The 27,950-nt window shown below is 39.2% G+C and overlaps 1 protein-coding gene and 1 pseudogene across 1 annotated transcript; one reads left to right on the top strand and one right to left on the bottom strand.

The window, feature by feature from the left end:
- Positions 1 to 19,434, bottom strand: part of LOC121230917 (3-ketoacyl-CoA synthase 4-like) — a 32,339-nt pseudogene extending 12,905 nt beyond the window's left edge.
- Positions 19,435 to 26,246: 6,812 nt separating this feature from the next.
- Positions 26,247 to 27,950, top strand: LOC107936954 (3-ketoacyl-CoA synthase 9). Its single transcript, XM_016869738.2, has one exon. The coding sequence runs from the start codon at positions 26,362 to 26,364 to the stop codon at positions 27,841 to 27,843; it is 1,482 nt and encodes a 493-aa protein (XP_016725227.1). The 5' UTR covers positions 26,247 to 26,361; the 3' UTR covers positions 27,844 to 27,950.

Raw genomic sequence — 27,950 nt, 5'->3', positions numbered from 1 at the left:
TTGCTAACTTGATTCCATTCTAATACTTCACCAAGATGGATCTCAAAACGCTCTGTATAGGTTTAGGTCTCCAGCTTCCATCCATTAGACTAGAGAGAAAGGAGTTGCTCTTCGTATTATGTTTTCGCAATTGTGTCGATTTGGCAAACAAAGCAAATTGGAAGTTTCTTCGTGCCAATTCTTTATATGTCTCAGTATTTTCCAATGATCCTCTATTTCTTGTTACTGCTTCAACGCCCGTCATCTTTGGGCGATAGGGCGAGGAATTATGCTTTATTTGGAACTGCTCGACACTTCTTTCATCATCTTTTTTCAATTCGTGGCTTATCTGAGATGATTCTTTCAGGCAAACCATAACGGCAAATGATTCCTTTTTCAAAAACTTGCACACTGCAGTCTTCGTCACATTGGCAAACGAAGCGGCTTCAATCCATTTTGTGAAGTAATCAATAACCACAAAAATGAATCGATGTCCATTTGAAGCTTTTGGAGAAATTGGCCCTATGACATCCATGCCCCACATAGAAAAAGGCCACGGAGAAGTCATGACATGAAGGGGTGAAGGGGCTACATGAATTTTATCGCCGTAGATTTGACATTTGTGGCATTTTCTGGCAACATTGATGCAGTCACTTTCCATTGTCAGCCCAATAATAACCGAGTCTCATGATCTTTCTGGCCATATTGAAACCATTGGCATGCGTTCCGCAAATTCCCTCATGGACCTCTTCAAGTATTTTTCTGGTTTCAACATCGTCCACACATCTCAAAAGCATCTGATCCTTTCCTCTTTTATACAGGATATCCCCATCAAGAACAAATCCCGCTGCCATTCTTCTAATTGTTCTTTTATCGTTCTCATTCGCTTGTTCGGGATACCTTTGATTCTTGATATATTCTAAGATATCATGGAACCAAGGCCGTCCGTCTACTTCTTTCTCAATGCTACAACAGTGTGCAGGGACCTCGTATATGCTCATTTTGAGGGGCATTATTTCTGCTTCTCTACTTGCTTTGAACATTGAAGCCAAAGTGGCTAGGGCATCAGCCAGTTGGTTCTCTTCTCGTGGGAAGTAATGAAAAGTTATTTCTTTGAATTCCTTGGTTAATCCAGCCACTAAATCACTGTACTTAATCAATTTGAGTCCCTCACTTCCCATTCTCCACGGATTTGGTAAATCACTAGGCTGAGTCCGTACACTCCAAGATCTCGATGTTTCGTTCGATAGCTGCACGAAGCCCATGATACAGGCCTCATATTCTGCGATATTATGGTACAGAAGAAGTTCAGTCTTGCAGTGAACGATAATGATTCCCGTCTGGTGATACCAGATTTCCAATTCCATGCCCTAAAGCATTTGACGCACCATCAAAGCACATCTTCCATGACTTCTCTTTTGATGACTCGGATTCTATTTCTGTGATGCACATTAAGTCTTCGTCTGGGAAATCGAATCTTAAAGGCTCATATTCCTCTTTCGTTCGAGTTGCTAAGAAGTCAGCTATTGCGCTCCCTTTTATTGACTTCTGACTTACATAGGCAATGTCATATTCCGAAAGGAGGAGCTGCCATCGTGCCATTCTTCCTGATAGTGCCGACGATTCCATCATGTATTTTATTGGGTCCAGCTTTGAAATTAGCCATGTCGTGTGATACAACATATATTGTCTGAGTCTCCGAGCTACCCAAACCAGAGCGTAACAATATTTCTCAACGGACGAATATTTTGCCTCATATTCAGTGAACTTTTGCTGAGGTAGTAGATCGCCTTTTCTTTCTTTCCTGACTCATCATGTTGTCCCAGTACGCAACCCATTGAACTTTCGAACACTGTCAGATACAAAATTAATAGTCTTCCCGGAGTTGGCGGTACTAGCACTGGAGGACTGGACAAATATTGTTTTATCTTATCAAAGGTCACTTGGCATTCCTCGTTCCATTCTCCCGGGTTATGTTTTCGAAGAAGCCGAAAGATTGGGTCGCACTGGCTGGTAAGTTGAGCGATAAATCGGGCGATGTAATTTAATCTCCCTAAAAATCCTCTAACTTCCTTTTGCGTGCGCGGAGGTGGTAATTCTTGGATGGCTTTTATTTTATCTGGATCAACTTCGATACCTCTTTCACTAACAATGAAGCCTAGCAACTTTCCCGAGGTAGCCCCGAATGTACATTTGGCTGGATTAAGCTTTAGCTGAAACTTTCTCAGCCTTTCGAACAACTTCTTGAGGTTCATTACATGCTCTTCTTCTCCTCGAGATTTAGCAATCATATCGTCGACGTAGACCTCTATTTCTTTATGCATCATGTCATGGAATAACGTCACCATAGCCCTCTGATATGTTGCCCCAGCATTCTTTAACCCGAATGGCATCACCTTGTAGCAGAACGTTTCCCACATTGTTATGAAGGTAGTTTTCTCCATATCCTCAGAAGCCATCTTGATCTGATTATACCCCGAGAATCCATCCATGAAAGAAAATAATGAATGTTTTGCTGTGTTGTCCACCAACGTGTCAATATGTGGCAAGGGAAAATTATCTTTTGGGCTTGCTCGATTTAGGTCACGGTAATCCACGCACATTCGTACTTTTCCATCTTTCTTTGGTACCGGGACTATGTTAGCCACCCATTCTGGATATTTGGAGGCTTGTAGGAAGCCAGCGTCAAATTGCTTCTTGACTTCCTCTTTTATTTTCAACAGCATTTCGGGTCTCATCCGTCTTAATTTTTGCTGGATGGGCTTGCATTCTGGCTTTAATGGGAGCTTATGGACCACTAAATCTTCATCTAGCCCTGGCATGTCCTGGTATGACCACGCGAAAACATCTTTGTATTCGCGGAGTAAAGTGATCAAACTACGCCTGGTACTTTCTGAAATAGAAGTCCCAATCTTCACTTCCTGTTTCCTCTCTTCAGTGCCCAAATTTATTGTTTCTATAGATTCTTCATGAGGCAGAACCTGTTTATCCTCTTGTTCCACCATTCTTAACAATTCAGGAGACGAGACATAATCTTCAGCATTTTCTTCGGCTTCAAATTCTCCTAAGCAAATAGCCTTCTCAAAATCAATTTCAAGATTCGTAACGGGCTTATTCATGTCGTCAATATCTGAGCACCTGAAAGTTGAATGGAAAAGGAAGCTATCGGGGGACATCCAAGTATTGGAAACAACAAACAAAATGTTATGTCATGGAAATGAGGCAAATGTAAGGATAGGCTATGAAATGAGAAAATGATTATGAAATTAGTGATAATGCGAAAAATCGTGACAAAATGCATCTTCATTGATATTCATTTAAATGATAAAGAGCGAATGCAAACTTCTTACAAAAGAAATCTATTATATCTAAGGACACAATAGAAGGTTGATGTTTAGCATTACTCTGAAGGCTTATAAACTACAAGAAGCTCCTCAGCAATCCAATTGTTCAACATGAAACCAGGAGGGCAAGGGCGTATCCTCGAGACATCTTTACTTGCACCAGCTTCTTTGTCAATGACATTTATACTAACATTCTGAAAATCCTTTTCAATTAATCCCAACATGTTTCGTGGATCCTCTTGTCCAGGGTACATCATTCCCGCAGATGTAAATGTTTTTGACAAAGGAGGGTACTCTATTGGTTCCCATTCTGGTTCTCGGCCCAAAGTTCTTGCAATTCTTCTTTCTTGATCCTTCTTCCACTGTCTTCTTCTTTGGCGCATGTCAGGCTGGAACCCCAAACCGTATCGGGCCTTGTGGTGCACTGGCTTTAAAGCCCTCACTATTCCTTGCATATATCTCCCTAAACCTCTTCTCGCACGAGCTCCCCTTCCTACGGTCAACTTGACACCCATTCTGGTATTTCTCGACAGTTTTGGCATTGGAATTCTATTTCCCTCAGCGACGAAAGTGGCATTGATGAATTCAAGGGATCGAAAGGAACATTCCACTGCATCCTTGCTTACTTCCAGATATGGCGCATCAGCAGAGATAGATGCGATGATGTCTTCTTCGCCCTCGACTGTGACCAAACAACCATCCATGATGAATTTCACTTTTTGATGGAGGGATGATGGGACTGCTCCAGCAGAATGAATCCAAGGTCTTCCCAAAAGGCAGTTATAAGAGGGTGTAATGTCCATGACTTGGAATTCGACCTCATATATGTAGGGGCCCACTTCCAAAGGGATTTCGATCTTTCCCATAACTTCACGCCTCGTCCCGTCGAATGCCCTTACCGTGGAATGACAGGGCTTTAAGTAGGACAAATCTATCGGTATTCTGGAAAGTGTAGCCAATGGCATAACATTTAATGCTGACCCATTATCGATGAGTACGTTCGGTATTATGTAGCCCTTGCAGCGGGTCGTGATATGCAGCGCTTTCACCGAACCTCTACCATTTAGCGGTATCTCATCATCACTAAAAGAGATGAAGTTGTCCGCATTCAGATTGTTTACCCACCTATCAAGCTTTTCGACAGATATGTTGTTGGCCACGTAAGCTTGATTTAACACCTTCAATAAAGCGTTCCGGTGTGGCTCTGAATTTAACAGTAGAGATAGAACTGAGATTCGTGCTGGCTGCTTGCTCAGTTGTTCCACCACACTATATTCGCTGTGCTTAATAAATTTCAAGAATTCTTGAGCTTCTTCCTCATTCACAGGCTTTTTAGTTTCTTGCACGGGTGGAATTTCTTGCTCGACTTCGACCTCGTGCATCACTGCTTTCCCTTTTTGCTTCGAGTCACTACTTTTCTTTACCGGTTCAACTTCTTTAGAATAGCATCGTCCACTTCGAGTAAAATGACCTACCTCCCCAACATCTTCAATTATGGCTTTGGACTTTTCAACTTCCGGTGTAACGATATTAACATCATATCTCCACGGTACTGTTTTGTTGTCCTTATACGGGAAAGGAGATGGTACTTCAATTACCATCTGTGGTTTCAATGGCTCTCTCATCGCGTCGTAATAAATTACCAACGGTCGATCAGCACTATAAGGGGGGCCTGATGATTGGCTATCAGAGACGCATACTTCTCTTTCATTGGCATCTTCACTCTTGTTAAGGACCTTGATCTCCTTATTATTCATCCGGTCTTGAAGTAACCTTTTAAAGTCCTCGCACGACTGAATGTCGTGCCCAACAATCCCATGAAAATTGCAAAAACTTTGACCTTCTTCTCCAAAAACTCTATCAGAGTGACAGAGCAATCCTTTCTTAACTAATACCTCCCAGATTTTCTGCAGAGGCGTCCTTATTTCTGCCACACATCTTCTGACCTTCCATTCATCCTCTTTCCCCACTGTGCTCACATTCCCTTCGGTATGGTTAGGGAACGGGTTCCCCGTGGCGTTACTAGCACTATCGAATCGTAGGATACCCGCGTCAATGAGTCCTTGAACTCTCCTTTTGAAAGCGAGACAGTTCTCAGTAGAGTGCCCTTGGTTCCCTGCATGGTATGCACAACTAGCGTTTGGATCATACCACTTTGGGTATGGAGGTTTAAGGGGTGCCATGTAATGGGGAGAAATTAGCTGTTTTTCTAAAAGTTTTGGGTACAATTCCCCATACGACACAGGGATTGGGGTAAATTGCGGTATCTCGGGATTATGCCTTGATGGTCTTGGTTCGTTTCTGGGTTGGCTTTGGGCGGGTACCGTGTTTTGTGGGAAAGTAGTGACGGGTCTTTGGTTGTTCGTGGCGTATACGGGGCAGGACGGATGTGGTGCTTGGTAGTAAGGGGTTTGAGGGGGATAATGGAAATTCGAGGGTGGATAATTTCGAGGTCGGGGTTGATTAGGATATGAATTGGGAATGTAACGACTCCCAGTTCCCACCATAAGGGCTTCTGGCTCTTTCTTCCTTAAGGGTGCTGCTTTTCTTGAGCCTTCTGATCCTTCCATTCTACCGCTCTTGATGGCATTCTCTATGAGTTCACCGGATATTACAATATCCGCGAAATCTTTCGTGGCACTTCCCACTAATTTGTCATAAAACGGTGCCTTTAAAGTATTGATAAAGAGAACAGTTATCTCCGTTTTTGTTAGTGGGGGTTCCACTTGAGCTGAGACGTCTCTCCATCTCTGCGCATACTGTCTAAAGGTCTCTGATGGCTTTTTCTCCATCATTTGCAAGGTCATACGGTCTGGCACCATATCCGATACATGCTTGTACTGCTCGCAAAATGCTGACGCCAAGTCCTTCCAAGATCGAATCTTTTCTCTACTGAGTTGATTGTACCACCGAAGAGCTGACCCTGTTAGACTATCTTGAAAGCAATGTATGAGTAGTTTATCCTCGTTCACATAACCGGTCATCTTTCGACAGAACATAATGAGATGTGCTTTTGGGCACCTTGTCCCATCATACTTCTCAAAGTCAGGCACTTTGAACTTCGGAGGTAAAATTAGATCAGGTACCAAACTGAGTTCCTTGGCGGAGAAGACTTCAGTGCCTTCTATTGCTTTGAGTCTTTCCTCTAGACTCCTATATTTTGCGTCATGGTTATCCAATTTCAACTTGGCTACCTCTGTTGGGTCATCCAGATCTGGAACTAGTGGATTAGCAGGATTAGCCCTTGGGTTCGATGCTAACATTCCTTGCCCCAAATTAGTGGGTGGAGTAGGTGGCATAGGTCGATGTTCCAAGCCAGTGGGTTCCTCTTGAGTATACCCTCTTTGTATTGTATATGCGGGCGGTGGAGTGAATCCCGGGGGATAGAATGGATCCTGATCATGGTGAATTCTTGACCGAGGTTCCATAATATCGGAGTTCTGCATGGGTCCCTTTCCTTTGACCAAAGTTGTCATCATCTCCATCATTTTAGCCATCTGATCTCTTTGCTCGAGCGATTCCTCTCGAGATCTCACCATTAGGTCTCTCGTCTCTTGTTGCGATTTGGCCAGTTGCTCTTGTAATTCCTTTTGAGCCCTTTCCATCCTTTCAATTCTCTCATTGAATTCATTCTCCATTACTCTAGCTTGTCGGCGCGTTTTATACGGGTGACGTGGTTCCAGTCTTTAAGTCTTGCAACTGCGAATTGTATGTTTTAACCTCAGCGAACGAGTATGGGATATGCAATGAATGAATTGATGCATGAATGAATGCATGAATGTCAAATGAATGTCAGTTATGAATGAAATGCAAGAAATTGGTGTTGATTTCAAGATAGCCCCATATTTAGGCATTTCATTTATCAACATAGTCTATTACACAAAGTTCTCATTTTTCCAACAGTTACACAAATTTCCTAGCCACATTGCCTTGTTTCTTCACTTGCTCTAAAACTCTGATATGCTCGATCTTTGGCTCGGAGGGAATTGGCAACTGAGAACTTCGGCTTCATCTGATAATTGAACAACTAGTATAGCCGCTTTACGAATTTCATTGATCAAGAAGTCAAGTTGCATTTCTTTTTCTTTGAGAGTTCCTTCATACGCATGAATTCCCTATCGTACTGCTCACTCTTTTCTTCTAGAGCCTTCAAGAGGTTATCTAATTGTTGTTGACGAGATTGCAACATATTTTCTAGATCTCGTGTTTTCCTTTTTAATTCTTGATGTTCAGACTGACTATTCGCCAATTTTGCAGTCACTATTTCATACTTGGCGTTCTTCCTTCTTAACTCTATCACAGCACGCGCAGCCTTTTCTTCTTCTTTCTTTGCTTTTCCCTTCCAAAACTCCATTCCTCCCTTGATATTGCTAATTTCTTCCTTCCATTCTGCTGTCGACTTGCCCAACCCGCTATTCTTTATAGTGTTTCTTAATTTCTTGTTTTCCAAATGAAGGTCCCTTAAGTCGTTTCTCACAATCTCGGCTTCTCTTTGTACTTTTTCAGTCCTGGACCTTTCAACCTGAACTTCAATCTTCAGTTGATAGTTTTCTTCTTGAAGGGCACTAAGGTCCCGAGACATCTTGGCCTTTTCTCGTTCGAATTCTTGTCTTGCCATTTCTAGCTCAGACGGCGTTTCCTCCGAGAATGGATTCTGGATGGTATAGTTTGTTGATGAGATTTGCTGACTATTTACCCGTTGTTTCCTCCATATGTCGTAATCTTGGGTAAGGGTATCAACATACAAAGCTAATTCCATGAAATGAATTTCCTTCCAATACTTTGCAGTGTCTCGGACTCTCTTCATATATCCTTCACCCGCGAAAGCGAACTCGAACTGTGCTAATCCTCCAGTTGCGGGGAGAAATTGTCGCGAAGAAAATTGCCTTTGGACTAATAGCGGAGCATATCCAACTCCTCCCCATAACCCGAGTAAAGGTACCCAATCTTGGCTTCCACATTTGTATAGCAGAACTGAAGGATGGATCCAGGGTGCTCTCCATGTTATATTCTCGGCGCGAAGATTCTGAAAAACTGATACCCAATGTTGCTTGGTGACTTCCTTCGGCCATTCTTTATTGAGGTAAGCTTCTAGCAGGGAGAATGTTTTAGAAAACATATGGAACGGAGTGCGCTCTACCTTCCAGAAGTGACTCAAAATCCAAACATTGAGCAACTGCGCGCATCCGATAAATCGTCCATCCCCTTTTCTTCGACAACTACTCAGGGACCTGAAGGTCTCGGCTAGGATGGTCGGGACAGGGTTGATTCCTTGTTTTAACCTTTCGAAGAAATCAACTACTGCAACTTCGAGATGTCCGAGAACTTTTGGGAAAATGACCAAACCGTAAATGGCCAAAGCGAATAGATTTACCCTTTTCAGCATGTTGGGATGGTTCAGAGCCAAATCTCGTAGGGAGGACCATGGAATGCAAATGGTTTCATTCTTCTTCTTTATCTGTTTTTCGGCCCATGCATCAGTCATGTCTGTCAGTCTCACTAACTTTTTCTTGAAGGTCATCGGCTTAGGCTCCTTCACATATATTTTGCCGAATTGTACATTGTCGATGCGGAGTAAAGCAGCATACTCTTCTATGGTTGGAGTCATGTCTTCTTGATTGAAGGTGAAACACTGATAAGCTGGGTCCCAGAACCGAACCATGGCTTGAATCAACTGTTCGTCTACACGGATGGTGATCAGGTGAGCTATATCTCCATACCTCTCAGTGAAAATGTCTCTAGTGTCTGAATCCCACTGATTCCAAATTCGAACCAAATCCTCAAAGTTATTTTGGCGAACATTTACAGTTACATGTTCGGGCAAATTAGCGACACACCCTTCCACTAGACTATCCCCTTTTTCTCTCTGAATTTTTAGAGACCAGTCCCGAACCACGGCATTCTTCTCGGTTATTTGTGTAATTGACTCCTCCATCAGAAACCCGTTTTTTTGGCAACCAACTTTTAATCAACACCTTCCTAATATGATGCCTATGATGCATGATGAAAATAAAAGTAAAAACAAACAAACTTAGTTAGTAAACACAACAAATATAATTTGAAAAACAAATTAAACTACCCAATCCAATTATTTTGCATAAACAGTGTAAATGAAAGGCAAAAGGCATTTTCCCCGTGTACTTATTTTAATGACTATAAGCGGACAGAGGTTCAGCATGGCTCTAATTGGATAGCTCGTATGGTTCACTATATGCGGTTTTGGTTCTAGGTGGGTACTCGAATCGTCTGCACTGTCATCTACTAAGATTAGTACAGAGCCTCGGTCATGGCCCATCATAGGCTTACGATGATCAATTCGAGGGATTACATTTACTTATGCCTATGCGGAGGGACAAGTTAACTCACGAAAGCATAAGTCATATGTAACCCGAAAGTATTCACTAGCCTGTGCGGAGGAACGAGTTAACTCACGAAGGCGTAGCGTTTACTTTCTCTTAACAGGGACGAAGCCCGGGTATAGAGCTCATGTTATGCAAAAAAAAAAAAATGCAAGTGCACGGTGTGTGGGGAGAAACTTGTAAACCTTTACGTTTTATTTAGAAAAAACTAAACCAAAAATAAAATCGCAAAAATTTAAAGCTGAAAAACAACCTGATAAAAAAATTAGAATATGTACAACACGATGCAAATGCATGATTTTTTTTTAAAAACAAAAAATTTAAGGATCACGACTAAATGTTAATTTGAACAAGAAATTTTGAAAATTTTGACAACACGCGTTTAACATTAGACTCGACTCTCGAAAAAAAAAGTCCCCAGTGGCGTCGCCAGCTGTGGCGACCTAAAAATTTCGGCACGGGCGCTAGTTGAAATGATTATTGAAAAATTAAAGTTTCAAATTTTATTTACAAAAGAGGAGTCGCCACCGATCTTTTTTAGGTGTGATCGGACACCAAATAAAATCCTTTTTTAGAAGAATTTTTTTAAAACTTTTCTAAAAAAAGAGACAATTTTAGGTCCACGTCAAAATCCAGAGAAAACTAGGGTCCGGGAGTCGGTTACGCGCGAGGAAGGTATTAGCACCCTCGCGACGCCCAAAATTGGTATCTCGTTAAACGCATGTTGTCTTAATTTTCAAAAATACGAGTTTCATTTAATATTTAGTCGTGATCCGATTGAAATACGAGAACCCCTTTTTTTTAAAAAAAACACGAGAATTTTGAAGCGCAGTATTTCTTTTTTAAAACGAAAGTTTTTTTTAAAATACGAGAATTTTTGAAAACACGAGAATTTGTAAACACGAATATTTTAGAAACACGAAAATTTTTGGAAAAAAACGAAATTTTCTTAAAACACGACATTTTTTTTGAAACACGGGAATTTTTAAAACAAGACATTTTTTGAAACAAAATTTTTTCTTAAAAAAAAATTTTAAATACGAGAATTTTTAAAACACGAAAATTTTTAAAACACGGAAATATTTTTTTTAAAACACGAAATTTTTTTTTTTGAAAACAAGAAAATTTTTGAAACACTAGAATTTTGAAAACACGAAGATTTTTGAAACATGAGAATTTTTAAAAGCACGAGGATTATTGAAAGCACGAAGATTTATAAAAAACGACAATTTTTGAAATACGAGAAATTTTTTAAACGCGAAAATTTTTTTCAAACACGAAAACTTTTGAAAACGCGAAAATTCGAAAATTTCTAAAATACGAGTAATTTTTAAAGATTCGAAAATTTGAAACAAGAATTTTTTTTTTTAGAAAAACGTACCATATTTAACACGAATCGATGATATTCACCCCAACATGGCAATGAAATCGACGAATTAGTGTCAAACCAATTCAATTTAATATTTAATCGGGTTGTATTAAAACACGAGAAAATTTTTTTGAAACACGAGGATTTTTGAACATTTTTTATTTTTAAAACGGGTCCCGAATTTAACATAAGCCATCGATATTCACCCAACATAGCGATGAATTCGGTGACTCGATGCTAAACCGATTCGTTGCCTTATTTATTAAAATTATTTAAAATAAAGTAAAATTAAAATTTAATTAAATTATAAATATAAATACAAAAATATAAAAATATATAAAATGCATAAAATGCTAATAATATTAAAATGAAATAACATAAAAATACGAGCATTAAATTAAAAGAGAAATAAATAAAATTACCGAAAATTCTAAAACACGAGCTTCGCCGAACGGGTTGCTAAAATTGAACCCCCTTTTTCTTCTTTTTTCTTTTTTTCTTTTTTTCTTTTTTCTTTTTTCTTTTTTCTTCTTTTTCTTCCTTTTTTTTTTCTGCTGGGCTGCCTTGTTGGGCTGGCCTGCGCGGGCCTGCTGGCTGGTGGCCTGTTGGCTGCTTGTTGGGCTGCTGGAATTGGGCCTATTGTTGGCCTGCCCTTTTTTTTTTTTTGTGCTGCTTCTTTCCCTTCTTTTTTTTGCTTTTTTTTGCTTTGATTTTTTTTTGGGCTTGTTTCTTTTTTTTTTTGTTTTTTCTTGGGCTGCTGGGTCGGATCGGGTCGTAGGTGGGTCAGGTCGGGTTGACCCGACTGTTATAATATTTTTTTTTCTTTTTTTTTTCTTTCTTTCTTCTTCCTTCTTCTTCCTTCTTCTTCTTCAAAGTCTAGCCTCCACCACCGCTTGCGCCGCCGCTACCTCCTCCGACGCCGGTACTCTTTCTTTTCTTCTCCTCTTTCTCTTTTCTTCTCTTTTCTTCTTTTTTCCTTCGAAAAAATCTCTCTTTTTGCAAGTTTTTTTTTTATTTTTTTTCGTGGGTGCCCTTTTCGGGTTTTCATCTTAAGCATAATATTTCTTCACCACATCTGAATTCACCGGATTCGGTAACTCCTTCCCATCCATCTCGGTAAGGATTAAAACTCCTCCTAAGAATGCCTTTTTTACAACGTATGGTCCTTCCCAATTTGGTGCCCATTTTCCTCGTAGGTCTTTTTGTATTGGGAGAATCTTTCTTAGAACGAGTTCTCCTTCATGGAACTCTCTTGGTCGTACCTTCTTGTCATGGGCTGCGATCATTCTCTTTTGGTACATTTGCCCATGACAAATTGCCCTTAGACGTTTTTCTTCAATGAGGTTCAACTGATCATATCGAGCTCGAACCCATTCTGCTTCTTCTAACTTTGATTCCATCAATACTCGCAGAGAGGGGATCTCAACCTCGATAGGTAGCACAGCTTCCATTCCATAGACTAGAGAGAAAGGAGTTGCTCCCGTAGATGTTCGCACAGATGTGCGATATGCAAACAAAGCAAATGGAAGTTTCTCGTGCCAATCTTTATATGTCTCAGTCATTTTCCCAATGATCCTCTTAATGTTCTTGTTAGCTGCTTCAACAGCCCCGTTCATCTTTGGGCGATAGGGCGAGGAATTATGATGCTTTATTTGGAACTGCTCGCACACTTTTTTCATCATCTTATTGTTCAGATTCGTGGCATTATCTGAGATGATTCTTTCAGGCAAACCATAACGGCAAATGATTTCCTTTTTCAAAAACTTGCACACTGCAGTCTTCGTCACATTGGCAAACGAAGCGGCTTCAATCCATTTTGTGAAGTAATCAATAACCACAAAAATGAATCGATGTCCATTTGAAGCTTTCAGAGAAATTGGCCCTATGACATCCATGCCCCACATAGAAAAAGGCCACGGAGAAGTCATGACATGAAGGGGTGAAGGGGCTACATGAATTTTATCGCCGTAGATTTGACATTTGTGGCATTTTCTGGCAACATTGATGCAGTCACTTTCCATTGTCAGCCAATAATAACCGAGTCTCATGATCTTTCTGGCCATATTGAAACCATTGGCATGCGTTCCGCAAATTCCCTCATGGACCTCTTCAAGTATTTTTCTGGTTTCAACATCGTCCACACATCTCAAAAGCATCTGATCCTTTCCTCTTTTATACAGGATATCCCCATCAAGAACAAATCCCGCTGCCATTCTTCTAATTGTTCTTTTATCGTTCTCATTCGCTTGTTCGGGATACCTTTGATTCTTGATATATTCTAAGATATCATGGAACCAAGGCCGTCCGTCTACTTCTTTCTCAATGCTACAACAGTGTGCAGGGACCTCGTATATGCTCATTTTGAGGGGCATTATTTCTGCTTCTCTACTTGCTTTGAACATTGAAGCCAAAGTGGCTAGGGCATCAGCCAGTTGGTTCTCTTCTCGTGGGAAGTAATGAAAAGTTATTTCTTTGAATTCCTTGGTTAATCCAGCCACTAAATCACTGTACTTAATCAATTTTGAGTCCCTCACTTCCCATTCTCCACGGATTTGGTAAATCACTAGGGCTGAGTCCCCGTACACCTCCAAGATCTCGATGTTTCGTTCGATAGCTGCACGAAGCCCCATGATACAGGCCTTATATTCTGCGATATTATTGGTACAGAAGAAGTTCAGTCTTGCAGTGAACGGATAATGATTCCCGTCTGGTGATACCAGGATTGCTCCAATTCCATGCCTTAAAGCATTTGACGCACCATCAAAGCACATCTTCCATGACTTCTCTTTTGATGACTCGGATTCTATTTCTGTGATGCACATTAAGTCTTCGTCTGGGAAATCGAATCTTAAAGGCTCATATTCCTCTTTCGTTCGAGTTGCTAAGAAGTCAGCTATTGCGCTCCCTTTTATTGACTTCTGACTTACATAGGCAATGTCATATTCCGAAAGGAGGAGCTGCCATCGTGCCATTCTTCCTGATAGTGCCGACGATTCCATCATGTATTTTATTGGGTCCAGCTTTGAAATTAGCCATGTCGTGTGATACAACATATATTGTCTGAGTCTCCGAGCTACCCAAACCAGAGCGTAACAATATTTCTCAACGGACGAATATTTTGCCTCATATTCAGTGAACTTTTTGCTGAGGTAGTAGATCGCCTTTTCTTTCTTTCCTGACTCGTCATGTTGTCCCAGTACGCAACCCATTGAACTTTCGAACACTGTCAGATACAAAATTAATGGTCTTCCCGGAGTTGGCGGTACTAGCACTGGAGGACTGGACAAATATTGTTTTATCTTATCAAAGGTCACTTGGCATTCCTCGTTCCATTCTCCCGGGTTATGTTTTCGAAGAAGCCGAAATTTTTAGGTCGCCACATGATACTAGTGACTCTGAACTATCACTGGTTGCATCATCATCGTCGTTCCATTCAGATGAGTGGATATTGGATTCGGGTTGTACCTATCATATGTCCCCTAACCGGGAGTGGTTCTCTGATTTAGTAGAACTAAATGGAGGAGTTGTTTATATGGGCAATGACAATGCCTGTAAAACTGTTGGGATAGGTTTAATCCAATTAAAGAATCAAGATGGATCAACCAGAGTTCTGACTGATGTTCGGTACGTGCCCAGTTTGAAGAAAAATCTCATCTCATTGGGAGCCTTGGAATCCAATGGTTCAGTTGTTACTATGAGAGATGGGATTTTGAAAGTGACATCTGGCGCACTTGTGATATTAAAGGGCATCAGGAAAAATAACTTGTATTACTACCAAGGTAGTACAGTTATTGGAGCAGTCGCTACAGCTTCCGGTAACAAAGAATTGGACTCAATGCAGTTGTGGCATATGAAGTTGGGACATGCCAGCGAAAAATCCTTGCAAATTCTGGCAAAGCAAGGATTGTTGAAAGGTGAAAAGGCTTGCAAATTAAAATTTTGCGAGCATTGTGTTCTGGGAAAGCAAAAGAGAGTGAAATTCGGTACTGCTATCCATAATACAAAAGGTATTTTGGAATATGTTCACTCAGATGTGTGGGGGCCTTCCAAGACACCTTCATTGGGAGGAAAACACTACTTTGTTACTTTTGTTGATGACTTTTCCAGAAGAGTTTGGGTGTAGACCATGAGAACTAAGGATGAAGTGCTTAGAGTTTTTCTTAAATGGAAAACTATGATCGAAAACCAGACTGGCAAGAAAATCAAGCGGCTTAGGACGGACAATGGAGGGGAATATAAAAGTGATCCGTTCTTCGATGTGTGCCAAGAGTATGGTATTGTTCGACACTTCACAGTTAGGGATACACCACAGCAGAATGGATTGGCAGAGCGTATGAATCGAACATTGCTGGAGAAAGTTCGATGTATGTTGTCCAATGCTGGGTTGGGCAAGCAATTTTGGGCTGAGGCTGTGACATACGCTGGCCATCTTGTTAATCGTTTGCCATCATCTGCATTAGAAAGAAAAACTCCTATGGAGGTATGGCCTGGAAAACCGGCTACAGATTATGATTCCTTACATGTGTTTGGATCCACTGCATATTACCATGTGAAGGAGTCAAAGTTAGATCCGAGAGCAAAGAAAGCTCTCTTTATGGGAATCACTTCTGGAGTGAAGGGATTTCGTCTTTGGTGCTTAAGCACAAAGAAAATGATCTGTAGCAGAGATGTTACCTTTGATGAATCTGCCACATTGAAAAAGGTAGCAGATAAAGATATTCAGACGAGCAATACTCCACAGCAGGTGGAGTGTACTCCAAAACAGGTGGAGTTTGAGCAGATGGGGATTTGCCCAGTTAATAAGTCTAATTCTCCAGCCACAATGGAGGAATTAGAGGTTGAAGAGGTTCTGACCCAAGAACCACTAAGTACACCAGAACCAGTTGCAGTTGTAAGGCCACGGAGAGAAATTCGTAAACCTGCTCGATTTACTGATATGGTGGCCTACGCCCTTCCCGTTGTTGATGATATTCCTATCACTTATCAAGAAGCAATGCAAAGCTTAGAAAGTGATAAATGGAAAAGCGCCATGGATGAAGAAATGCAGTCTCTCCGGAAGAACAATACTTGGGAGTTGGCGCAATTAGCGAAAGGTAAAAGGGCAATTGGATGCAAGTGGGTATTCGCAAAGAAAGATGGATCTCCTAGCAAGAAGGATATTCGCTACAAGGCAAGATTGGTAGCTAAAAGCTAAGCTCAGAAGGAGGGAATTGACTACAATGATGTATTTTCCCCTGTTGTGAAGCATTCCTCCATTAGAATTTTGTTGGCCTTGGTAGCACAGTTGAATTTGGAGCTAGCTCAACTTGATGTTAAGACGGCTTTCTTACATGGTGAGTTAGAAGAGGAGATCTATATGACTCAGCCAGAAGGATACACAGATGCTGGTGGTAGAAATTGGGTTTGTAAGTTTAACCAATCGCTATATGGATTGAAGCAATCCCCGAGGCAGTGGTACAAGCGATTTGATAGCTTTATGAGAAGGCAGAAGTACACAAGAAGCAAATATGACAATTGTGTATATTTGCAGAAGCTGCATGACGGATCTTTCATTTATCTACTCTTGTATGTTGATGATATGTTAATCGCTTCGAAGAGCCAAAATGAGATAGATAAGCTGAAGGCTCAGTTGAATCAAGAGTTCGAGATGAAAGATCTAGGTGAGGCCAAGAAGATTCTCGGCATGGAGATAAGTAGAGATAGACAGAGAGGCAAGCTTTGTTTGAATCAGAAGCAATATCTGAAAAAGGTATTACAATGTTTTGGTGTAAATGAAAACACAAAACATGTAAGTACCCCACTTGCTTCTCATTTGAAACTTAGTGCTCAATTATCTCCGAAAACTGAAGAAGAAAGAGAATATATGGCAAAAGTCCCATATGCTAATGCAGTTGGGAGTTTGATGTATGCGATGGTGTGTACGAGGCCTGACATTTCACAAGCTGTTGGAGTTGTGAGCAGGTATATGCATGATCCTGGAAAAGGACATTGGCAAGCTGTGAAATGGATTTTACGGTATCTTCGAAAAACCGTAGATGTTGGTTTAATTTTTGAACAGGATGAAGCACTTGGTCAGTTTGTAGTTGGATATGTTGATTCCGACTTTGCTGGTGATTTAGATAAACGTCGTTCAACTACGGGGTATCTGTTTACTCTTGCGAAAGCCCCAGTGAGTTGGAAGTCTACCTTACAGTCTACAGTAGCTGTGTCTACTACAGAGGCAGAATATATGGCAGTTACAGAAGCTGTTAAGGAGGCTATTTGGCTTAATGGATTGTTGAAAGACTTAGGAGTTGTTCAAAGTCACATAAGTTTATATTGTGACAGTCAGAGCGCTATTCATTTAGCGAAAAATCAAGTCTATCATTCAAGAACCAAGCATATCGACGTAAGATATCACTTTGTGCGGGAAGTCTTTGAAAAAGGAAAAATTCTACTTCAGAAGATTCCGACAGCAGATAATCCCGCAGATATGATGACCAAGGGGGTAACAACAATCAAGTTTAATCATTGTTTGAACTTGATTAACATCCTGAGAATTTGAGCACCTTTAGGTGTATGGCGCTCGAGAGCGCATTTGGAGGCACTACAAAAGATAGCTTTATCGAATTTGGGGAGTTGAAGGAAGTATGTGAAGATGTGATTATCCTAATCAAATCTTCAAGGTGGAGATTGTTGAAAAGTCAAAAATGGTGGGAGGTGCAATTGGCACCGAAAGAAAAAAAATAGTTGGCAAGTTGTTTAAAGTTGAAAGGGATAATTGCAATTTTGGTCCCTAATTTTTTAGGCCATTTGCAAGTTAGTCCCTGAACTTCAACTATAAATAGGCCTAACCATTTCTCATTTCAACCATCCCAACCAATCTTTCTCTCTTAGTTTTCTCTCTTCTCCCATTTGAGAATTCTTAAGGAATTTTATTTGTTTGTAATATTTTGGAGATAGTAAAGTTATCATCTGGTGTTAGTGCCCGAGGACGTAGGTATAATTTACCGAACCTCGTTAAAACTCTTAGGTTCTTTTTGTCCTATTTTTCTTTCAATATTTGAGGGTATAATAGTAGTATTTAATTATGCTATTAAATTACGTTAGAAGGAATATTCTGACTAAGGAAAGACTTGGTATTTAAGAGATCCTTGTGATCCACCTCTCTTCCCTGGGAATTGAACTTTGTGTGATTTTTTAGTACAATAATTTACACGCTTCCGACCCTATTGGAACAACACATAGACGGTCGTGGGGGAAAGCAATGCAGCGATGGCGGCGCGCCGGTTTCGTCTTCGAGCCCTGACCTTTCCATAATCTTACGTAAAAACTCCATAGTGGACTCATCGAAATCGGCCGCCTCCTTGGCATATTCCATGAAATACCGGTGATCGGCTTTGAGGTGTTGTGGAGGGAGGTCACAAGCGTAATCCACCAATTAAATGGATCTTTTTCGTGTCATAACATAAACGGTCGACCCGAAGACAAAGATAGCAGAGAAAACGACGACGCTGACGAGGTTATATTCAAGCTGAAGCCACATTTGGTGGATGTCATCAAGGCTTAACCTCGATGCTTGAATGGTAACAGCCGCCATTACACGGAACAAACAAAGTTTCAAAAGATGACTTATGAGATAATGATAACCAAGTTCAACGCACTTTAATTTTTTTTTTTGTGAAATTAATGTACTTTAATTTGACACTACGTAAGAAATCAGGCAATCTCCTTGGTTGCAGGACCTGAACTCCATTTTTGAACTATTTTTCACGATGTCGGGTAAAAAAGGAAACTTGGTTTTTCTAAAAGATTGATAAGTGAATTGGGTTTCGTTTATAATGAACAATGGTATATACATATAACGACCGGCGGCCATTTAAGAACAAGTGAGAACTTGTTCAAATATAAAGCTCAGACGCGAAGAGTCAAGTATATGATTTTCCTTGAAAGATCTAAATGATTGATCAAAGGAATAACATGTGATGTAACATCAATGAATAACATTATCATTAGTAGGTGAAAAATTTATAAATAAATATTAATAATTTTATTTAAGTATAATTAAATATATTAATCATAAATATTATATTTGACCCTCAAGTTTAGGTTTCGAATTTGTTAATGTTTAAAATACAATTATTAATATTTACTTATAACTCATTTATTATTTTTTACTTCACTGAAAATAAGCAATGAAATTATTTTAGGGGCAAGAAATTAATAAAAAAATTAAGGGAATGCAATTTTAATATCATATTAATTTGTGATATCTTAAAAACTAATGGGACTATATAAAGAATTTTTATTTTTTAGGAGAAAAGGCAAGCATCCCTCTGCCCCTAATGATGAGATGTGTTATTATATTTTCATGTGCATGAAATACAGTAAGTATAGCAGCCATTGAAGAACCCGTAGAATGTTTTAATTGCAAGTATTGTCGTATGTTATAATGGAGAGGGTGGGGATTTGAGCGTTGGGTGTTTCCTTTTTTTTGTGGTTCTTTTAGCCTTTGTGTACGTATGGTATTGTTTGTGTTAATGAAAGTTCATACGAATACTGAGAAAGGGATAGGAAATGGGAGTATTCTGGGTTTCGAAAGTTAGGAAGATGCATGCATGTTTTTATTGTGGTGTGCTTTTGATGTAGGAGTCGAATTTAAATTATAATTTTTTATAAGAAGTAAAATGTATTTTTTCAGTAATTTTTGATATGAAATTAAAAAATTTATAATTTTATGAAAGGTTAAAATGTAATTTTATTATGTATTAATTTATAATTTTTAAATTTTAGAAGGACTGAAGCATAATTTTTCCATTTTAAGGTCCAATCTAGCGCTGCCCTTGAGTCAAATAGAAGGGACCTCAAGTCTCAATTGCATGGCTTTGTTTGGGAAACAACGGTAGTTGTATAGAGATACAAGTTGGATCAAGTTAGGTAAGCTCTAGTAAAGGTTTTGGATGCTTAATTGAAAATTTTAAAAATTTTAGGGTTTAATTAAAATTTAAAAAAATATTAAGATATTTAATGAGAATTTCGAAAAGAAATGAAGAATTAATTAAATTATTCAAAAATTATGAACAGCTTAATGAAAAATACTAAGTAAAATTCTAAGAAAAATTCTATAATGGCCTCTCAAAAATTAGTCTCTCAAAAATTAGAGTTTTCATATGAATTGTCATGTCATTATCATTAAAAAATTAATATTTTAATCAATATTTTTATTAAAAATTAATTTTACTCTTTTAAAAAGTCAACTGTTAAATTTAATTTTTGTTGCGCGGAAGCGTGTGAAAGAGTAAAATTATTGTACTAAAAAATCACACTAAGTTCAATTCCCAGGAAAGAGAGGTGAATCACGAGGATCACTTAAGTACCAAGTCTTTCCTAGCCAGAATATCCCTCTATCGTAATTTAATAGCACAATAAATCACTACAATCACACTCACAAAATATGAACATTAAATAGTAAAGAACACCAAAATTTTAACGAGGTTCGGCAAATCTTGCCTACGTCCTCGGGCACTACCAAATATATTTCACTCCAAAATACAAGTGAAACTTTACAAATAGGGAGAGAGAACAATGCCTTAAGTAGAGAATGGCAAATGTGGGATGATGAGAATGAGCAATGGTTGGCCTATTTATAGTTGAGATTCAAGGGCCACCTTGCAAAGTCCCTATTCACTTAGGGACCAAAAATTGCTATTATCCCATGCCTTGCCCATACCTTTCCCATACCTACCCATACCTTGGAAAGGTCAAAGTTATGGGCACCAAATATTTATTTAGTGTTGGGTATGGGATATATTCTAATAGTCTCCACCTTGAAGATTTGATTAGGATAATCTTATCTTCACACAATTCTTTTTGCCTTTGACAACAATACTTGATAGTGCCTTCTTCGACTGTTAAACTTGCAGGATATTGATCAAGTTCAAACAATGTTCGAACTTGGTTGCTGTTACCACCTTGGTCATCATATCTGCGGGATTATCTGCAGTCTTGATCTTCTGAAGACAAATTTTCCCCTCTTCAATAATTTCCCGCACAAAATGGAATCGTACGTCGATATGTTTTGTACGTGCATGATAGACTTGATTCTTTGCCAAATGAATAGCACTTTGACTATCACAATACACGTTAATATGCTCCTGAACCAACCCCAAGGTTTTAGCCATACCTTGTAACCAAATAGCCTCCTTTACAGCCTCTGTTACAGCCATGTACTCGGCTTCTGTGGTTGACAATGCAACTGTAGACTGTAGTGTAGACTTCCAATTTATTGGTCCTCCAGCAAGTGTAAACACATAACCGGTGGTTGATCTTCGCTTGTCCAAATCACCGGCATAGTCAGAATCAACGTACCCAATAACACATTTACCAAGTGTATTATCCTACTTGAACAGTAATCCAACATCTACGGTCTTCTGAATATACCGTAGAATCCATTTCACAGCTTGCCAATGTCCTTTTCCAGGATTATGCTTATACCTGCTCACTATACTAACTGCCTGTGAAATGTCGGGTCTTGTACACACCATTGCATACATCAAGCTACCCACTGCATTAGAATACGGAACTTGCAACATGTATTCTCGTTCCGTATTCGTCGAAGGAGATAGTTGTGCAGAAAGCTTGAAATGAGAAGCCAACGGGGTACTTACAGGTTTTGTCTGCTCGTTCATGCCAAACTGCTGTAGTACCTTTTTCAAATACTGCTTCTGAGACAAGCTAACTCTATCATGAGCTCTATCTCTCCATATTTCCATGCCGAGAATCTTTTTAGCTTCTCCTAGATCTTTCATCTCAAACTCGAGATTGAGTTGAGTCTTCAATCTTTCAATCTCAACTTTGCTCTTAGATGCTATTAGCATATCATCAACATATAAGAGCAAGTATATGAAAGTTCATTCTTGTAGCTTCTGAAAATACACGCAATGATCAAATTTACTTCTTGTGTACCTTTGCCCTTTCATGAACTGATCAAATCGCTTGTACCACTGCCTCGGAGATTGCTTCAATCCATAAAGCGACTTTGTCAGTTTGCAAACCCAATTTTCTTTTCCAGCAACCTTGAATCCATCTGGCTGAATCATATAGATTTCCTCTTCCAAATCACCGTGTAAAAACGCGGTCTTCACATCAAGCTGAACTAGTTCAAGATCATATTGCGCAACCAAGGCTAGCAAAATCCGAATAGACGAATGCTTCACAACTGGAGAAAACACTTCATTGTAGTCTATTCCTTCTTTCTGAGCGTAACCCTTTGCTACTAATCTAGCCTTGTATCGAATTTCATTTTTATCAGGAAATCCTTCCTTCTTTGCATATACCCATTTGCATCCAATTGCCTTCTTTCCCTTGGGTAGTGTCACCAACTCCCAGGTCTTATTTTTATGAAGAGACTGCATTTCTTCATTCATTGCTTGCTTCCACTTTACACCATCAGGGTTACTTATTGCTTCTGTGTAAGTAGAAGGAACATCATCATCTGCAATTGGAAGTGCATAGGCCACTATATCATCAAAGCGAGCAGGCTTACGAATCTCTCTTCTTGGCCTCCTATATGCAATTGAATCTTGTTGCTGTAGAGGTTCTTGGGTAGGAACCTCTTCATCATTTGTCCCTTCAATATTAGCTGGATCATCGTTAACCTTTTCAAGCTCCACCTGCTGCAAAGTACTACTGGTTTTGCCATCCTTTTGTGAATCCTTGTACTTTAACATGGTTGATTCATCAAAAGTCACATCTCTACTGAAAACAATCTTCCTTGTATCAAGACACCAGAGACGATATCCTTTTACTCCATCAGTTATACCCAAGAATAATGCTTTCTTTGCTCTTGGGTCTAACTTAGATTCTTTTACATGATAATATGCAGTGGAACCAAATACATGCAAAGAATCATAATCAGTAGCAGATTTACTAGTCCACATCTCCATAGGAGTTTTTCCATTTATTGCAGCTGATGGCAAACGGTTAATTAGATGGCACGCATATGTAACTGCCTCAGCCCAAAATTCTTTGCCCAATCCAGCATTGGACAACATACATCGAACTTTCTCCAGTATAGTTCGATTCATTCGTTCTGCCACCCCATTTTGCTGTGGTGTATCCCGAACAGTGAAGTGTCGCACAATGCCCTCATCTTGGCATACTTGTAGAAATGGATCGTTTTTATACTCAGTACCATTATCTGATTGAAGTCGTTTGACCTTTCGATCAGTCTGAGTCTCCACCATCTTCTTCCATTTCAGAAATGCATCCAAAACTTCACTTTTTCTTTTCATTAGATACACCCATACTTTTCTTGAATAATCATCAACAAAAGTAACAAAATAGTGCATACCTCCCAAAGAAGCTACTTTGGTAGGTTCCCACACATCACTGTGAACGTAGTCCAGAATTCCTTTCGTATTGTGAATTGTTGGACCAAATTTTACCCTCTTCTGCTTGCCCAGAACACAATGTTCACAGAATTCCATTTTGCAAGAATTTGCACCTTTCAATAAGCCTTGCTTCACCAATGTCTGCAAAGCTTTTTCACCAGCATGTCCCAATCGCATATGCCATAATCTGGTAGCCTCTGAATCTACATCTTTTGTAGAAACTGTTGATGTTGATCCAATAACTGTACTTCCATTTAAAAAATACAAGTTATTTCTTCTTGTGCCTTTCATCACCGTCAGTTGCCCAGCTACTACTTTTAGTAATCCATCTCTCAAAGTGATTGTGAGCCCTTTAGATTCTAGGGCACCTAATGAGATGAGATTTTTCTTCAGGCTAGGTACGTAGGAACATCTGTCAAGACTTGGATTGAGCCGTCGTGATTCTTCAATTGGACTGTACCCACTCCCATTGTTTTACAAGCACTATCATTGCCCATAAGAACAATTCCACCTTCTAGCTCTTTAAGACTAGAAAACCAGTCCTTATTAGGACACATATGGTAAGTACATCCTGAATCCAAAATCCACTCATCCGTTTGACATGCCATTGCCATGCCAACCAAGCTAAAGTTTGACTCCTCATCATGCTCCGCTACACATGCATTAGAAATAGCCTTGCCCTTTTGTAGCTTAGGACAATTCTTTTTCCAATGCCCTTTTTCACGGCAAAAGGCACATTCATCTTTGGCGGGTCTCCCTTTGGACTTTCCCCTTCTACCAGATTTGCTGCTGTGTGAACAACCTCTTACTGTTAAGACTTCTGCGGTTGTATCTCTGTGATCTCTTTTATCTTTCTTTCGAGTCTCAGATCTATACAACGCACTACAGACTGCATCAAATGTGATCGTGTCCTTCCCATGAAGCAATGTGGTGGTAAGATGATCATATTCATCAGGAAGGGAATTCAACAACAATAATGCCTTGTCTTCATCTTCAAATTTCTCATCTAAATTTAGCAAGTCTGCTAAAATTTTATTGAATGAGTTCACATGGTCATTCATCGACATACCGGGTGCATACGTGAATCGATAAAGTTTCTTTTTCATATAAAGCCTATTTTCAAGACTTTTCGTTAGAAACTTTTCTTCCAGTGTATCCCATAACTTCTTCGCTGATGTCTCCCTCATGACAGAGTACTTCTGCTCTTTGGCCAAACATAGGCGGATTGTACCACACGCCTGTCTATTGATCTTGGCCCACTCCTTGTCATCCATCTTGTCAGGTTTTTCTTCAAGGGCTATATCTAGCTCTTGCTGACATAAGACATCCAGGATCTCACATTGCCACATACCAAAATTATTAGTACCGTCAAATTTCTCTACTTCAAATTTTGCATTTGTCACAGTAATCCTTGCTGATGACGATGCTGCTGCCATTTTTCTCCTCAATCCCAACTACTGTATACGTGAACAGTACCGTATATGTGAATAGTACTGTATACGTGAATAGTACCGTATATGTGAATAGTATCGTATACGTGAATAGTACCGTAAACGGTCGTATTCCCCAAGTACGAACCTAGCTCTGATACCAATTGTTGCGCGGAAGCGTGTGAAAGAGTAAAATTATTGTACTAAAAAATCACACTAAGTTCAATTCCCAGGAAAGAGAGGTGAATCACGAGGATCACTTAAGTACCAAGTCTTTCCTAGCCAGAATATCCCTCTATCGTAATTTAATAGCACAATAAATCACTACAATCACACTCACAAAATATGAACATTAAATAGTAAAGAACACCAAAATTTTAACGAGGTTCAGCAAATCTTGCCTACGTCCTCGGGCACTACCAAATATATTTCACTCCAAAATACAAGTGAAACTTTACAAATAGGGAGAGAGAACAATGCCTTAAGTAGAGAATGGCAAATGTGGGATGATGAGAATGAGCAATGGTTGGCCTATTTATAGTTGAGATTCAAAGGCCACCTTGCAAAGTCCCTATTCACTTAGGGACCAAAAATTGCTATTATCTCATGCCTTGCCCATACCTTTCCCATACCTACCCATACCTTGGAAAGGTCAAAGTTATGGGCACCAAATATTTATTTAGTGTTGGGTATGGGATATATTCTAATAATTTTAAAATATAAAAATTAAATTAAAGGAAACGCAAATTTATTTATTATGATTTATAATACAACCGTGAATACTTTTCACCATTTCACACTTCGAACCTAATTTTACTTAGACCGTAAATGTCCATAATTGTCAATGGAACTCCATAAATGCATCAAAAGGAAAACCCAAAGCTCAAAGAAGATTCGCACAACGCCCAACGCCCTAACTCCGACCTCTCATCATTGCTCTTTAAAACATATACGTTAAAATACATTATTAGTACACGTATTCTTTATAAATTTTTATTTTAGCTCTTTCACTTTTATTTTGAAAATTTTAATTTCTTATTTTTTTAATTTAAATACTCGATAGCCAAATAACAAGAAAAACAAAGTTACAATGAGCAAGAATTTAACATAATAATTTTAATTATATTAACAGTTGGATTTATATTTTTAAATATAAAAAGTAAAAAGATTAAATTTTTTATAATAAAAATAAAGAGACTAAATTTTAAATTGTTGAAGAGTATAGACACTTACGGTATATTTCAACTGGTAATAATATTAGTCATCAAACACTCTACGTATTCTTTAATGGCGGCCGGTCTTTGCTGTAAATGCTTCATCAACCCGCTTTAAACACCCACAAAATTTTCAATACAAACTCTTAATTTTGTCCATTATATATAGTTATATACCCCCTTTTGCTCACAACAAGCGAAAAAATCCAACTAGTTTCCATCAAATCTTTTAGCTTTTTCAAGAAAAAAATTAAAACGCAGTTTTTTTTTTCTTTTTTCTGAATCACCCATCACCATGAATGGTGAAAAAAACAGTTCAAACAATAGGGTACTTAAATTGAAGTACGTTAAACTTGGTTACCATTATCTCATAACTCACCTTTTAAAGCTTTGTTTAGTCCCTTTAATGGCTGCTATCATCGTTCAAGCATCGAGGTTAAGCCTTAATGACATCCACCAAACATGGCTTCACCTTGAACATAAACTTGTCTATGTCGTCGTGTTGTCGGCTTTCGTTTTGGTCGGGTCGACCGTTTACTTTATGACCCGAAAAAGATCCGTTTATTTGGTGGATTATGCCTGTTATCTCCCTCCTTCGAAGCTAAAAGTGGAACACGACCGGTTCATGAAACATTGTAAGCTAATGGGTTGTTTTGATGAGACCTCTTTGGTGTTTTTAGACAAGATTTTGGGAAGGTCAGGGCTTGGAGAAGAAACATGTGCACCAGAAGCAATGCATTGTCTTCCACCAAAACCATCAATGGAGGCTGCAAGACAAGAGACAGAACAGGTGATGTTTGGTGCTTTAGATACCCTTTTTGCTAACACTAATGTTAAGCCAAAAGATGTTGGGATTCTTGTCGTTAATTGTAGTTTATTTAATCCAACACCTTCATTGTCTTCAATGATTATCAACAAGTATAAGATGAGGGGCAATATTAAAAGCTTTAATCTTGGTGGTATGGGATGTAGTGCTGGTGTTATAGCTGTTGATTTAGCTAAAGATATGTTACAAGTTCATCGGAACAATTATGCCATTGTTGTTAGTACTGAAAATATTACACAAAATTGGTATTTTGGTAACAAAAAAGCAATGTTGTTACCAAATTGCTTGTTTCGAATCGGTGGTGCTGCGGTTTTATTATCGAATAAATCATTGGACCGACTAAGAAGTAAGTATAAACTTATTCATGTGGTACGTACACATTGCGGTGCTAATAATAAGGCGTTTAACTGTGTCCAACAAGAACAAGATGATGTTGGGAAAACAGGTGTTTCATTGTCTAAAGATTTGATGACGATTGCTGGTAATGCACTTAAGTCCAACATTACTACGTTAGGTCCCCTTGTTCTTCCTATAAGTGAACAAATCTTGTTCTTTGTCACATTAGTTGCCAACAAGTTGATCAATGCTAAAATCAAGCCTTATATCCCGGATTTCAAGCTCGCGTTTGAACATTTTTGTATACACGCCGGTGGGAGAGCCGTGATCGATGAGCTCGAGAAGAATTTGCAGCTTCTTCCGGTACATGTTGAAGCTTCTCGTATGACGCTTCACCGGTTCGGTAACACCTCATCGAGTTCGATCTGGTACGAGCTAGCCTATATGGAAGCGAAGGGTCGGATGCGGAAGGGGGATCGGGTTTGGCAAATCGCTTTCGGGAGCGGTTTCAAATGTAACAGTGCAGTTTGGTTGGCACTCAAGAATGTTAAGCCATCGTGTAATAGTCCCTGGGAAGGTTGCATTCATAGGTATCCAGTGCAGCTTAGCCTGTAATGGGATTAATCAAAGCGATTTTCAATGTTTATTTTTTTGAGTGCTTAAATTTTTAAGTTGAAATATGTAATACCTTATTTTCATAAATTTGAAATTTAATTATTGTA

The sequence above is a fragment of the Gossypium hirsutum genome, chromosome A01, assembly GCF_007990345.1.
Source record: "Gossypium hirsutum isolate 1008001.06 chromosome A01, Gossypium_hirsutum_v2.1, whole genome shotgun sequence".
Classification (NCBI taxonomy): domain Eukaryota; kingdom Viridiplantae; phylum Streptophyta; class Magnoliopsida; order Malvales; family Malvaceae; genus Gossypium; species Gossypium hirsutum.
Note: the sequence above shows the minus strand (reverse complement) of the source record. Positions and strands in the feature narration are given on the sequence as shown.

Coding starts and splice junctions, on each gene's coding strand:
- LOC107936954 (XM_016869738.2), top strand. CDS start 26,362: ATGAATGGTGAAAAAAACAGTTCAAACAATAGGGTACTTAAATTGAAG.